General features: G+C 40.5%; 1 protein-coding gene across 1 annotated transcript; it reads left to right on the forward strand.

Moving 5' to 3' along the window:
- The first annotated feature begins 1,205 nt into the window (after positions 1-1,205).
- LOC141012507 (uncharacterized) lies at positions 1,206-11,004 on the forward strand. The gene is made up of 12 exons (XM_073486011.1): positions 1,206-1,801; positions 3,384-3,526; positions 4,097-4,272; positions 4,920-5,080; positions 5,342-5,482; positions 5,715-5,836; positions 6,359-6,527; positions 6,903-7,048; positions 8,141-8,277; positions 8,360-8,486; positions 9,165-9,298; positions 10,785-11,004. The coding sequence occupies exons 1-12, from the start codon at positions 1,350-1,352 to the stop codon at positions 10,908-10,910; spliced, it is 2,034 nt and encodes a 677-aa protein (XP_073342112.1). The 5' UTR covers positions 1,206-1,349; the 3' UTR covers positions 10,911-11,004.
- The last annotated feature ends 936 nt before the right edge of the window (positions 11,005-11,940 follow it).

The following is an 11,940-nucleotide window of genomic DNA, read 5'->3' on the forward strand; positions in this document are numbered from 1 at the left end:
CTCCGGCAATTATTCTGTGAGTCACAGGGCTTCCTTTTGACATATGTTGTAATTAGCACGGCTGTGTTATAATGCTGGGAACGTGAAGATAATACAGAAATTGGAGTTTCTGGGAAAAAGACTTCCAAAACAGCCCCAAACTAGGAGGTCTATTAGTATCTAAATTAACAAGATAAGGAGTTGATACACGTTGTTAGATGACTTATTAAAGGCTGCATTCCAACGGGGACATCTTTATAGTATCCAGTGATGGAAGATGTATTCAGATAGGCTATTTTTACTTAAAGGTGTACTATGTAGTTTTGGGGAATACATGAAATGTCTTGTGTCATATGTTGACAGGAAAGAAAGATCTTCATTGACTGATTTTTGTGCCTGAACAAACTAAATAAACAAACTCTCTTCATTTTCTTGACTGAATAAACAAACTGACCTTAATGGACAGCACAATATAACACTATTTTACTTTGTTTATATGTGGCAGACCCTGCCACCTTTCTAGCTTCAAACAGTGTTCTGGGGACCTTATTATCCTCTGAAAAACAGTTTCTTTATTCCCCTGTGAAAAAGATAAATATTTCTGAGTTTGCATTATTACCTCATTAACATTGTAAATATTAAAATTCTGAGTTTTAATTTATTCTCCAAAACTACACAGTGCCCCTTTAAATACAAATAGTGGTGCCACAGTGTACTCTATATGAAGTAAATGTCTTGCATTTAAAGATTGTCTTTATGTAAAAAGTACATCAAATGAAAGTAAATGATTCATGTTAATATTCACATGTTAATAAAGAAAGACGTCCAGACCAAGAAGTGACAGGAGACGCAGATTAGATTAGATTTAGGCCATTAGGCATTAAATCCTCAAATCTCGCGAGAAGTGGTGGTTTCGTTCAGTTAATTGTACACTGTCATCTTGAGTTGCTAGCTAAAATCCTCTCTAATTATAGGCTGTTCTCCAACATATACCGTGATATAATTATTATTTGCCACGTCTTATCACAGTTTATTCACTCATGGCATTAAAGGTCGGTGTCGTAAATCCCAGATTTGAATAATCCGGATAAACTCGGTAACTACTTGAAATCCCGTTTTCGAGCTATCGACGGCTCACTGTTGTCAATTTGCGCTTTTTAAGGCTTGCCGTCCCTCCAGGGCCACCGTAGACCGCTGCACGGCCCGCCTCCAACTCAAAAGTCTTTAGATGCAGATTAAGGATCCATGAAAACGCCTACTGACAGAGTTTAAAACAGTCTGACCTTTATAATTCAGATAAACTCTCTAAAAGACATGCTCTGTCGCGGTTGTCCGTGGTGAGTTCACGGTCACTCGCCATCAGCGGTAACATGGCTCCGTTGCGTTCAAAGTTCTCGATGTTTTGGATGCTTGTTGTTTTGACAGCTCGTGTGACTGAAGGTATACGGAAACCGAAACTAATCGGAGACGAGGAGGCCTGTGAGTCCCGCAACAATAACGACAACACACTCAGTTTGAGAACCACCAAAAGCTTCGGGGTCACCGGACCGGAGCCAGGAGACATCGCGGACGCGTTCACGGTCCGAACTCTGGATGGAGAGTTCCGCTACAAGCCGGGTGCCCTTCAGGGACCTCTCATCGTCCACGCCTTCACCAACAAGTCCGGGTTTCTGGAGTGCCTGTGGAGCTCCGAGTCGTCTCTGACCAGCCTGGTGCAGGACCTGCCCGACAGTGCCCAGGTGCTCTTCCTGTCCCTGGACGACTCTGCGGTCAGTGATGCCCTGTGGATGAGGGACCAGCTGCACCGGGTGGCCGTGCACAGGTGACCGGGGAGGAGGCGCTGCTTTGAGGCAACGTGTTGTGTTGACATGCAGCCCAGTCCAGTGGCAGCAGTAGCAGTACAATAATGTTAAAATACCCCCAATACAAGTAAAAAAATCCTACATTCAGACCTTTAAAATTGCAGTAAAAGCACAGTATTACCAGTAAAATGTAAACAAAGTATTAAAAATAATCCATATTTCAGTATTCTTTAATAGATTATTGTTTGTAATGATGCATCAGTGTGTAAGCAGAATTTCACTGATGTAGCTTCTCGAGCTGGTGCATTTTAACCACTTTATATACAGTCTACTTTTCTCCCAGCTTTGCTTTTATGTAAGATATTGGGTAATTGTACCGATTTGGGACTCATGAAGTTATTTAAATGAGACAATTTGTGAAGCTTCAGGGGGAAATTATTGCTTACCGATGTATAACATCTTGAACATGATAAGGGGTCTCACTTAGACACTGTTTTTGTTGTGTATTAAATACATATATAATACAATATTAATGAGGTAATAATACAAAATCAGAAATATGTATCTTTTCAATAACTGAATAAACAAGCTGTTCTCAGAGGAGAATAAGGTCCCCAGAACACTGTTTGATGCTAGGAAGGTGGCAGGGTCCGCCAAATATAAACAAAGTGAAACAGTATGTAATTTTGTTGTCCTTTAAGGTCCGTTTGTTTAGTCACTGACCAAAGATAGTTTGTTTATTTAGTTTGTTTAGACATAAAAAAAAATCAGTGAATGAAAATCTTTCTCTTGTGAAAAAATGTCTTCCCCAAAACTTCATAGTGCACCTTAAAAAAGTACATTTCTAACAAAATCTCTGCTGCAAAGATGGATGAATAAGTTCAGTTTTGTTCTGTTTTATTGACTCACAGGGGAAATTTGGCCCTACAGGGTGGCATAAACAGACAAATCAAGACTGACACATCCACAAGTTTAACAGAATAACAAATAATTGTAAGTTACGCACAACGGCAGTGAAAAAATATGCAATAAATCACATTTAAACCAATTGATTTATACGAGAAGACAGAACAGGGGATTGTCCTGTTAAAGGCAAATGGATTACTGGAGCACTCGATTATGACTTTTTAAAGCGGCATAAAACATCTTGGCCAAACAGCCGGTTGCCAAATTTGCAACGGGCGGTTTGGCCACTCTGAGTTGTTGCAAAATAATCTAATATGTCAAACATATTTCATACTGCACCAAAGTGAGACAAACCACACTGAAAAAGGAAGTGCTGTTGGGTAAGTGGCTGACAAATACTCACATGTTACACAATATGAAAAACCTTTGCAGCAGAGTTTGTTCTGGTGCAGTAGTTTCTCCTTCACATCCTGTATATTATCATTTTTTGGTTAAATATCATGCAAAGTGCATTGCAAAAACATGAAAAACGTAAGTTGCTCTAAAACTGTTACTTCATTATCCATAAACTACTTTTCACATGTTTTTGAGAATCTAGGCTTTTTGGCCGCTCATTATACTGTAGTTGCTGTTCTGTCAACATTTGACTGTATGCCTTATAAGAGTTTTGTGCTCTCATGTCTTTACATGTCTCAGCGATAAGAAGGAGGTTCTGTCCAGGCTGCACTTCTCTCCGGTGCCTGTCTTCGCTCTGGGTAACTGGATGCCCATGGTGCTTTACTACTGGGGCTGCGTGTCACGTAACTGTGTCCTTGCCCAGGCTGCTTTCACCTCCGAGGGTAAGACCGTTTTCTCTTCACAAGTCAGATTGTGTGACTTGTTATTGTCAGACTCTATCACCAAAATATTGTATGATGCTTGGTCCAGTATATCTATGCTGCATTAGGCACATCTGTCTTATCATTTTAACATCTGAACTACTCTTAACTGCAGTGTATATTTGCATTTTTCTCCGCCCACAATAAATGACTAAACTTAAAGGTCCCTTTTTGCTGGTGATGCATTCAAGAGCATAAACTGTTTAAAACAGCGTTCTACACTGCAGCTTAAACCCTGCAGGTCTGCCTTTATTCTCAAACTAACAGGCAGCATTATCACCGTTTGAAGGCTCGATGGGACAAAGGTGTGTGTTCTTACTCAGCTTACCTCTAAACCATCATTAATATTTAACTTGATGCCCAGAATGTCAGGGTGTGATGGTGCAATCAATTTCATTCAGTGAATTACACGTCTGTTTTGTATGTCGTTTTCCAAAATTGTATCGAACAATGTATTTTGGAAGTGGGTTGATGATGCAGGTTCCTCCTGAACTGCAGCAAGTGAGTACTCTGTTTTTTCTCTCCTCACAGGGTGGCACATGCCTATTATTATCAAGAGACTAGATGCCAGGTATGATTGGCTCAGCACGCGCTGGGGTCAGACGTCCTATCAGCTGATTGATTCAGGTGACGGCTGTGATCCATCCCCCTCGTTGGCGGGTGCCGTGGCCTGGGTGTCAGAGGGAAACTGCTCTTACTTCACTAAGGTCTGTTAATGTGCACAGTTCTTGCTCAAATTGCTGATTCTTCATGCTGAACAACAACAATCATAACACAACCTCTTAACAATAATGAAGCTTTATTAAAAGAATCAGTCGTAACTACGCAATAGTTTTTGCTTATTTGATTCAGAGTGTGTTTTTCTGTGAGTTGGCCCCTATTTTGGTCGAAAAGGGGTGTTAGATCTTTTCCTCCTGACATCTCGATACAAAATCAGAATCAGCTGGGCCTGCTCAGTAATTTTATACATGCCACAGAGCGTGATTGGAAGATAATTACTTAATTGTACCATCCAGTGCAGCTGTGTGGAAGCGTATGTATTCGTTATGTTTCTGCACTCATTTATTCAGGTTTTTCCTTTATTTTTTCATCCGTCTAATTATTATTATTTTATTTATAACAGAGAACAAATCGTCAGATCTAAGAAGCTGGAAACGCTGCATTTGTGAATATTTTCTTACATTTTACAGATTCAACTATTATTAATTGAAGTATTAGTTAAAGCCCGGCTGCTTTTCCTCATCTGTTGTAGTTAATGATTCCCTTCATTCATTTTGTTGTGTAACTCACAGGCAGCATCGACTTTCATCTTATAAGACTTTATCAACACTGGATCTTCTGTACTTCCTTCCAGGTGGAAAACATGGCCAAATCCAACGCCTCCGGTGTCCTTGTCTACACTCTCCCTGGTAACCCGATCCAGGACATGAACTGTGTCGACGATGAGTGCAACACGACGCTGAGCATCCCCGCTGCCATGGTGCACCTGGAGCCTTCGGTCGCTCAGGCGCTGGAGTAAGACCTCACTGTGATGCTTGTACATAGATTAACTGAACACTTTCAAGGTTAAAGTAATGATCCTCCAAAGCCTTTTTGTTTCCTCTCTGATTACGGAGCTGACTTGGTCTGGTCCAACTAAATAGATTTCCAAAATATTACATCCCCTGAAATTCATCATACGGTGTCTCTACAGAACAGAGCTTCTGAATCATGTCTGTCTGTCTTTTCCTGTTGCCCATCTCATAATGATATAATACTTCTGAATGTGTTTTGTAGGTCTGGACAGCCGGTGTATGTGTCCTTCCAGAATACCCCATCCCCATCCTTCTTCTTCAGTATTGACCAACAGGGGCTGCTGGCTGAGATGGGCTGGTTTCTTTACCCCTCGTTCAGCTTCGTTGCCTGGCAGGCACAGTGGTAAGAACACACATGTGTTCGACTTACGACTTCAGATTTCAGGTTTTATCAAACCCTTCTGATCTTACTGAGAAGGAAATAGCATGATAAGGTTCTTTGCAATGTTGTTGTGAATGGTTGCATTGGATTGTACAGGTCAAGGAGATTTTATATATAAAAGCCGCCTATCATAGATTTACACAAGCTCTGTCGTTAGATGTGTTTTTGCATTTATCTGTGACTTTGTCTCCAGGTTTGATTTCTACGCTGATCTGCAGACCAAACTTCAAAATCCTGCAAAGGTTGTTACTGTTTTTGACAAAGTCCAAATGCAGGGGGAGAAGGGAGCGGTGGCCACAGTCGACATGCCGTCAGGTAACTTCATTAACAATACGTGTGAGATGGTCACGTTTAAATGTCAGAACTTTGTGGTGAGGAGACATTTCATACCAGAAGTGACAAATATTCATATTCAATATTCAACATATCATCATTATTGTTTGATCAAACTGTTATGTGTCACTAAAACTCTCCGGCACAGACAAGTGATATTATTCTTTAGGTTTGCAGCTTTAACACAAACTATAAACATGTAAAGAAACTTTAAGTTAATGCCGTTTTTACAGACTCTTTCCGCGTAGCTGTGGTGTGAGAGGACTGACAAACACATTCAGGTCTCACCTTGATGATATAACCCATTTTATAGGTCACTTTATGTCTCTCATCTATCCAGAGCATCCATTAGAGAGCGCTCATAACACCTAACCCCACCACATTAGCATGGGAAGCTAAGGAGACGATGCATTAGAGCGTCCGTGTGAGCTGTTACAGGACGCCATTCACTGTATGTTAAACATTTTAATGATGCTAACATGTGTATATTATGTCTCTCTGCAGGCTTGTCGGACTTTAACGTGCTGGAGCTCGACGCGGCCCTGTCGTGTCCCAGTAAGAGAGACTCGTCCTGCGCTCACTGGGATCACACAGTGCAGCTGTTTATCTGCTGTGACGCTCTCGGTCCGTACTGCAACACGGAGCTGGGCCGATGGATCACCGCCTTCCGCAGGTGAGATGATGTAAAACACTCTAATGGCACAGATACAGAAGATTATAGTCGACGCACCCGAACCCTGACCCTTAACTCTCACTAAAATATAACAGTAATATTGTCTTGAGACTCTTGACACATTGGCAAGCTGTTAGTCACGTTGACTTTGTTAAATACCCCCAACATACCTGAAAAAGTTGGAAGAAATAATCATGAGAGTCACATGGTGGCGTTTCCTCAGCGATAACTTTAGTCTGATAAGGAAAATATAGCGACTTCCCGAGGTACGTGGGTGGAGACAGAAGCAATCGATCTCAGTCAGATTAAGACTTTATTATGAGCGAGAATCCTGTTATTTTATCTGATATTTGTTGATATGTGTTATCTTGGCAGAGGTACTGGGCGCTGGCTGACAGACGTGTCTTCTCTGCTCCCCCTGCTGGACGGCAACAAATGCACCTTCACCATGAAGACGCCGCCTTGGGCGATGCCGTGGTTCACTTCCCTCAACCTGAGATTCAGTATCGGCAATCAGACAGGTGAGAAGGCTGAAGTTTCACTCGATTTGCAGCTGGAAAACTGTGTGGGTGTACTGAGCAGTTAATATGATGGGGCGATATGATGATATAGTGTTTGCAAACTGCGAGGCGCTCCTGGCTGTGTGCCAGTGATCTGAAGACAGCACAGGTTGTTAGGTATTTTAGTACAACACACTGATGATCTATCAGCAGTCGGTAGATGACTGTGACACATAGCTCATGGAAGCAGTTCAAATACTTTCAAACCACTGGGGTTTCATTGCTGCCATTGACGTCAAAATTCATGTTCCCTTTTAGAATCATAACTTTGTTAAATCTGAAGCATAATTTAATGGTGACAATTTGCCAAAATGTAAAAAACGTGGCTCAAGCTGCAGCTCACAGCTGACTAAAAGCCTCTAAAACCCTCTAAACCCCCCAGTGTTTCTGTTTGTATTTTACATTATACCATATATAATGATACGCAGTATATACTATAAGCAGATTTCAATGTAAAATAACATGTACCATGACAGAAAATGTTATCCACATAGGCAGCGCTCAGCAGTCATCATTGCACTGGTGTAACAGTTCAGAGACGCTTTCATGCTCAGATCCGAACTCTCCCGCTGTGAGGACGGAGAGCTGCAACTGAAATTATATCATCTCAGAGCATTTTGTGTCCATATCCTCTCACTGGAGGATTTCTTCAAAGGGAGAGAGAAGGAATGGCTCTGCAGGAAGGGACAGCCTGTCTGTAAATAGTTACTGGAACATATCTGGATAAAAATGACTCTCAGCTTTTAGTTCCAGGAAATAATTTGACTCTGTTTCTTTATAAAAACAGTCTGTATGACACAGAGGATGATTGGGGAATAAACAGGATTCTGTCGGGCATGATTCGAGACCAGATTTGTTTTTGTTGCAGTCCTGTGCTTTAGATTTTATTAAGTGATTTATAAAGCTAATTTTTTTCATGAAATTTGGCCATGTGACTGAAAACCACACATAAACAAACAGAGCCACTACATCTCTGTTGGAAACAAGAAACTAACACGAAATTAAATTGATTAAACCTGCCAGCGTATATTTTCACTTTCTATAAATCCACAGTGAACGTCACAGGTGATGGTGAAGAGGAGCTCCGTTCCTTCAAAGTGATGTCACTGTACAGCGGAGGAACCTTCGACAAAAACTACAACAAGAGATACCAACCGATCAAATTCTCCATCCCAGCATCGACCAAGAAGGTGAAAGATCTGCTCGTTAACCCTTTGAAGAGCTTCCTGTCTGTCTGAGTCAGCGTCTTATCACCTGTGTGTCTAATTTCAGGTGGAGCTGTACGCTGTCATCACAGCCCACGGCTACGACGACAACCACTGTGGAGAATTTTGTGTCACCTCCCACCACTTCCTGTTCAACAGTGTCTTTAACAACACGCTAATATTCGATTCTGCAGGTGAGAAATGTCGACTTTTGAAGGAATGTTTACTGCAGGTATTTGACAAAAGACTCCACCTTCAGGGTCCATTTTTATTTTGTATTTTCATCTTTCGATCACATTATTTGCTCTTCACCAAGAGTCAGGAAAGGAGGTTTAGGTGAGGTTGTTTTGTCAGATAAGGTCAAGAATGAACTTTGAACCTCAACATTTAGGTCATTAGAAGTTCTTCAGATCTCGAGGTAAGCAACCATGTTGATCAATAACCTGATGTCCAACATCCTCAGATACAATAAAAGTAAACCTGCAGGACAGAAAAAAATGTATGTGTTTGTACCTGTTCAATGTTTAAGTTGATCCTTCAGTTTAATAATGAAATGTGTCAGTAAAATGTATTTCACATCATGAGCCAGCTCATGCACATGCTGCCTGTTGTCCTTATGTTTAGTTGTTGATGTCTTCAAAGTCTTGCTTGTACGACCCACAGTCCAACGTGCAAAAGATATTCTGTTTGCAGTGATATAAAACAAGAAATCCTCACATTAGAGAAGCTGAAACCAACAAATGTAAATGAACAGTGAACTTCTTGTCTATTCTTTTTCTCTTGATTAACTAATCAAGGACTGGTTATCGAGCCACTGATTAATTGATCATTTCTTTCTCATATCTCTTTGGGGTCATGGTTGTGACGATCAGGAACACCTCTGGGCTGCACCTCGCGAGTGAAAGAGGGCGCAGTTCCTAACGAACACGGCACGTGGCTGTACGGACGAGCAGGCTGGTGTGATGGACTACAGGTCAACCCCTGGAGGGTCGATGTCACCAAACAGGTGACCTTTGACCCTAAACTTTATCATTTGATTGAATTATTGATCTCTATCCTTTTTTTTCTGCTGTTGTTCAAAGCTGGATCAGTTAATAGTTTTATATTAATGGATTAAGTGACTGTGTTATGTGGAAGGATTTGTTCACATTGACTGCAGTTCCTCTCAGCTGTACGGAGCGTTTTCAGTGAAACATTTTGGTTTTATGGACCTTGACTGTTTTGGTTCATTGGCACTGCTCTCATTTCCAGACCCAGCAGGTCGTGGTATTCAGTGAAAAAGCTTTAAAACTGACTAGCAGCTAGATATTTGTCTCAGGAGTTGGTGAGACCAAAACAAAGCTGAAACAGGAGTTGCTATTGGACTTACATTCATCAGAGACATGACTTCAAATTAATCTCCATGTTGCTGCGTGTCTGCTGATCACATCACCTTTATAAGGTGACAATATGCCAGTGTTGTGTCTTCATATCATGTTGACTTGCCAGTTTGAGGTTATTATATTCGATAGATATACTTAGTATCCAATAAATTTGAGTAGCACACAGTATGAAATCTGTGCAAATTCACTTTTACTAACCACACACATGTTCAAGTTTAATGAAGACAACTTTACAGGTCAGTGAACTTCTCTTCCTCCAGTAGAGGAGCCTTGTACTGAAGTCAGCGTCATACTGAAGTGAAACATTTGAGTGAAGTGAGCCCACTAGAGTTACGGAGCACTTCATTGTTCTGAAGTGAATTATCAAACGTAACGGCTCTTGATATAATCATGTAACTTGTTCTTGCCTCGAGTGCTGTCATGTTCTCAGCAGTCACGTATGTCACAGACCTGAGATCAGATTAACTTTAAGATTTCGCTGTAAAAATACACAACCGCATGTTGCACATAATGTCCGACGTGAGATGTTTAGTGTTCACTTGTCACTTAACGAGAAGTTGTTTTAAAGTTTCCTCCAATTTTTCCACTATGAGGAGAACAGTGATGCAGAAGTAATCGCTTTAGCCCAGATTCATTCCACCAGTTCATGTAAGGAAACGTAAAATTAGAGTCTAATATTTTGAATGTTCAGGTTAATTTAATGATGAAAAACCTAATCACCAGAATAAATGTTGACTGTTGTAACATGTCTTTACGTTAGACGTCTCCTTAAAAATATCCAGTGGTTGTTACGCTTACAAATGTTCAAACGCCGTCTCCAAGAATGGCGTATGGCTTTGCAGATGTCTCACCAACACTAAAGTTGGCTCATATACCTTTTATTCAGATGACTGGGCTGTGAACAGATGTCACAAGTCATATTATGTCATTAGTTTTTGATTTTAGGAAAGTGAGACAGTTATGGTGTAACCTGGTGCAGTCTGTGTGTTTTTGTCTCTTTTGAGTTGCCGATCCTAACCTGTGTGTGGTCAGTGAAACCGAAACATTGCTTATTTATTTATTTATTTAGTGTTATTAATATAGTGTGTGTCTGTGTCTGTCCTCTTTCAGTTGGACATGAGTGGGTCTGAATCCAACACTGTTCTCTACTTCGGCTTGTTTGAAGGGAAGGATCCTAATCCAGCCAAAGATCCTGGATACATCATCATGTCTTCTTTTCTTGTCTTTTACAAATGATGGCGCTCTGTCAAACTCCACAATTTCGTCATTGATGTATTAATATTCTACTGAATGTACAATCAAGCCAAAGATTAAAATGTCTATTTTCCTACTGCTTTTTCTGACTGGATCCATTACTCCTACTCCTATCTCGTTAACTAGCATGCACGGGCGGGAGCCGTTTATCCATGACGACAGCGCTCATGCAAAATATCACCTACCACGCTCGCCCAGCATGAAAGCCAATTTGCATTTTTTTTCTCAAGATGTTACCCTGAAGTCAACAAGAAGAAGCTTTTACAGCTAAATAGGCACTCCACGTGCTGAAGATGCATTGTTCTGAGAGCGGCTTCTCCTCGCTAATTACATGTAATCATGTCCAACTTGAAAGTTTGGGGTGAAGAAAGTGTTTCTCAGTGAGTCATCTTCCTGTTGGGAGGGAGTTCCTCTTACCTTCAACAACAACAAGATCTTCTCGCTGGCTTTTTACTGCTAATACCGGCTATTTCCTCTATTGAAGCTCATCACATTTTAGGTACAACTATGACTTATTCTTTTGTGTAACCTTGTGTTTTTATATACGCTCATCATGCGTTAAGTTATATTCGCTTAACAGATGATTTGGAAGTGCATTCAACCCACAGTGCGTGAAATTATAAGTTTATTTGTTGTGTGACATTTCACAGTATTAAAAAACATAAACATAAAAAACTTGAGACATTAAGTAGAAAAATACACGGCTGTATTATACAAAAGGGTTACTTCTTCTGAATAGAAAGGTTAGTGGTTACAAAGTTTGTTTAATTTTTAACATAACTGCTCAACAGTGTAAGTAACATTACAGACATCATTTTGATTGATTGACACAATGGCCAACAGGAAAAAACACATTTAAAAGCATGTGTCCTACTGAACAGTTTAAACCTTTAACTACATTAAGGTTAATTTGGTTTACTGAAGCCTCTTTTATAACAGTTGTTGTTTATTTTCCCTATCCATGTCAAAGTAGCTACAAGTAAAATACTAAGGCACTGAAGCTGAGGTGAAC

Source organism: Pagrus major, chromosome 17 (assembly GCF_040436345.1).
Source record: "Pagrus major chromosome 17, Pma_NU_1.0".
NCBI classification, from domain to species: Eukaryota; Metazoa; Chordata; class Actinopteri; order Spariformes; family Sparidae; genus Pagrus; species Pagrus major.

Coding starts and splice junctions, on each gene's coding strand:
- LOC141012507 (XM_073486011.1), top strand. CDS start 1,350: ATGGCTCCGTTGCGTTCAAAGTTCTCGATGTTTTGGATGCTTGTTGTT. Junction 7,049..8,140: donor CAGTATCGGCAATCAGACAG/GTGAGAAGGCTG, acceptor ATAAATCCACAG/TGAACGTCACAGGTGATGGT. Junction 8,487..9,164: donor GCTAATATTCGATTCTGCAG/GTGAGAAATGTC, acceptor TGTGACGATCAG/GAACACCTCTGGGCTGCACC.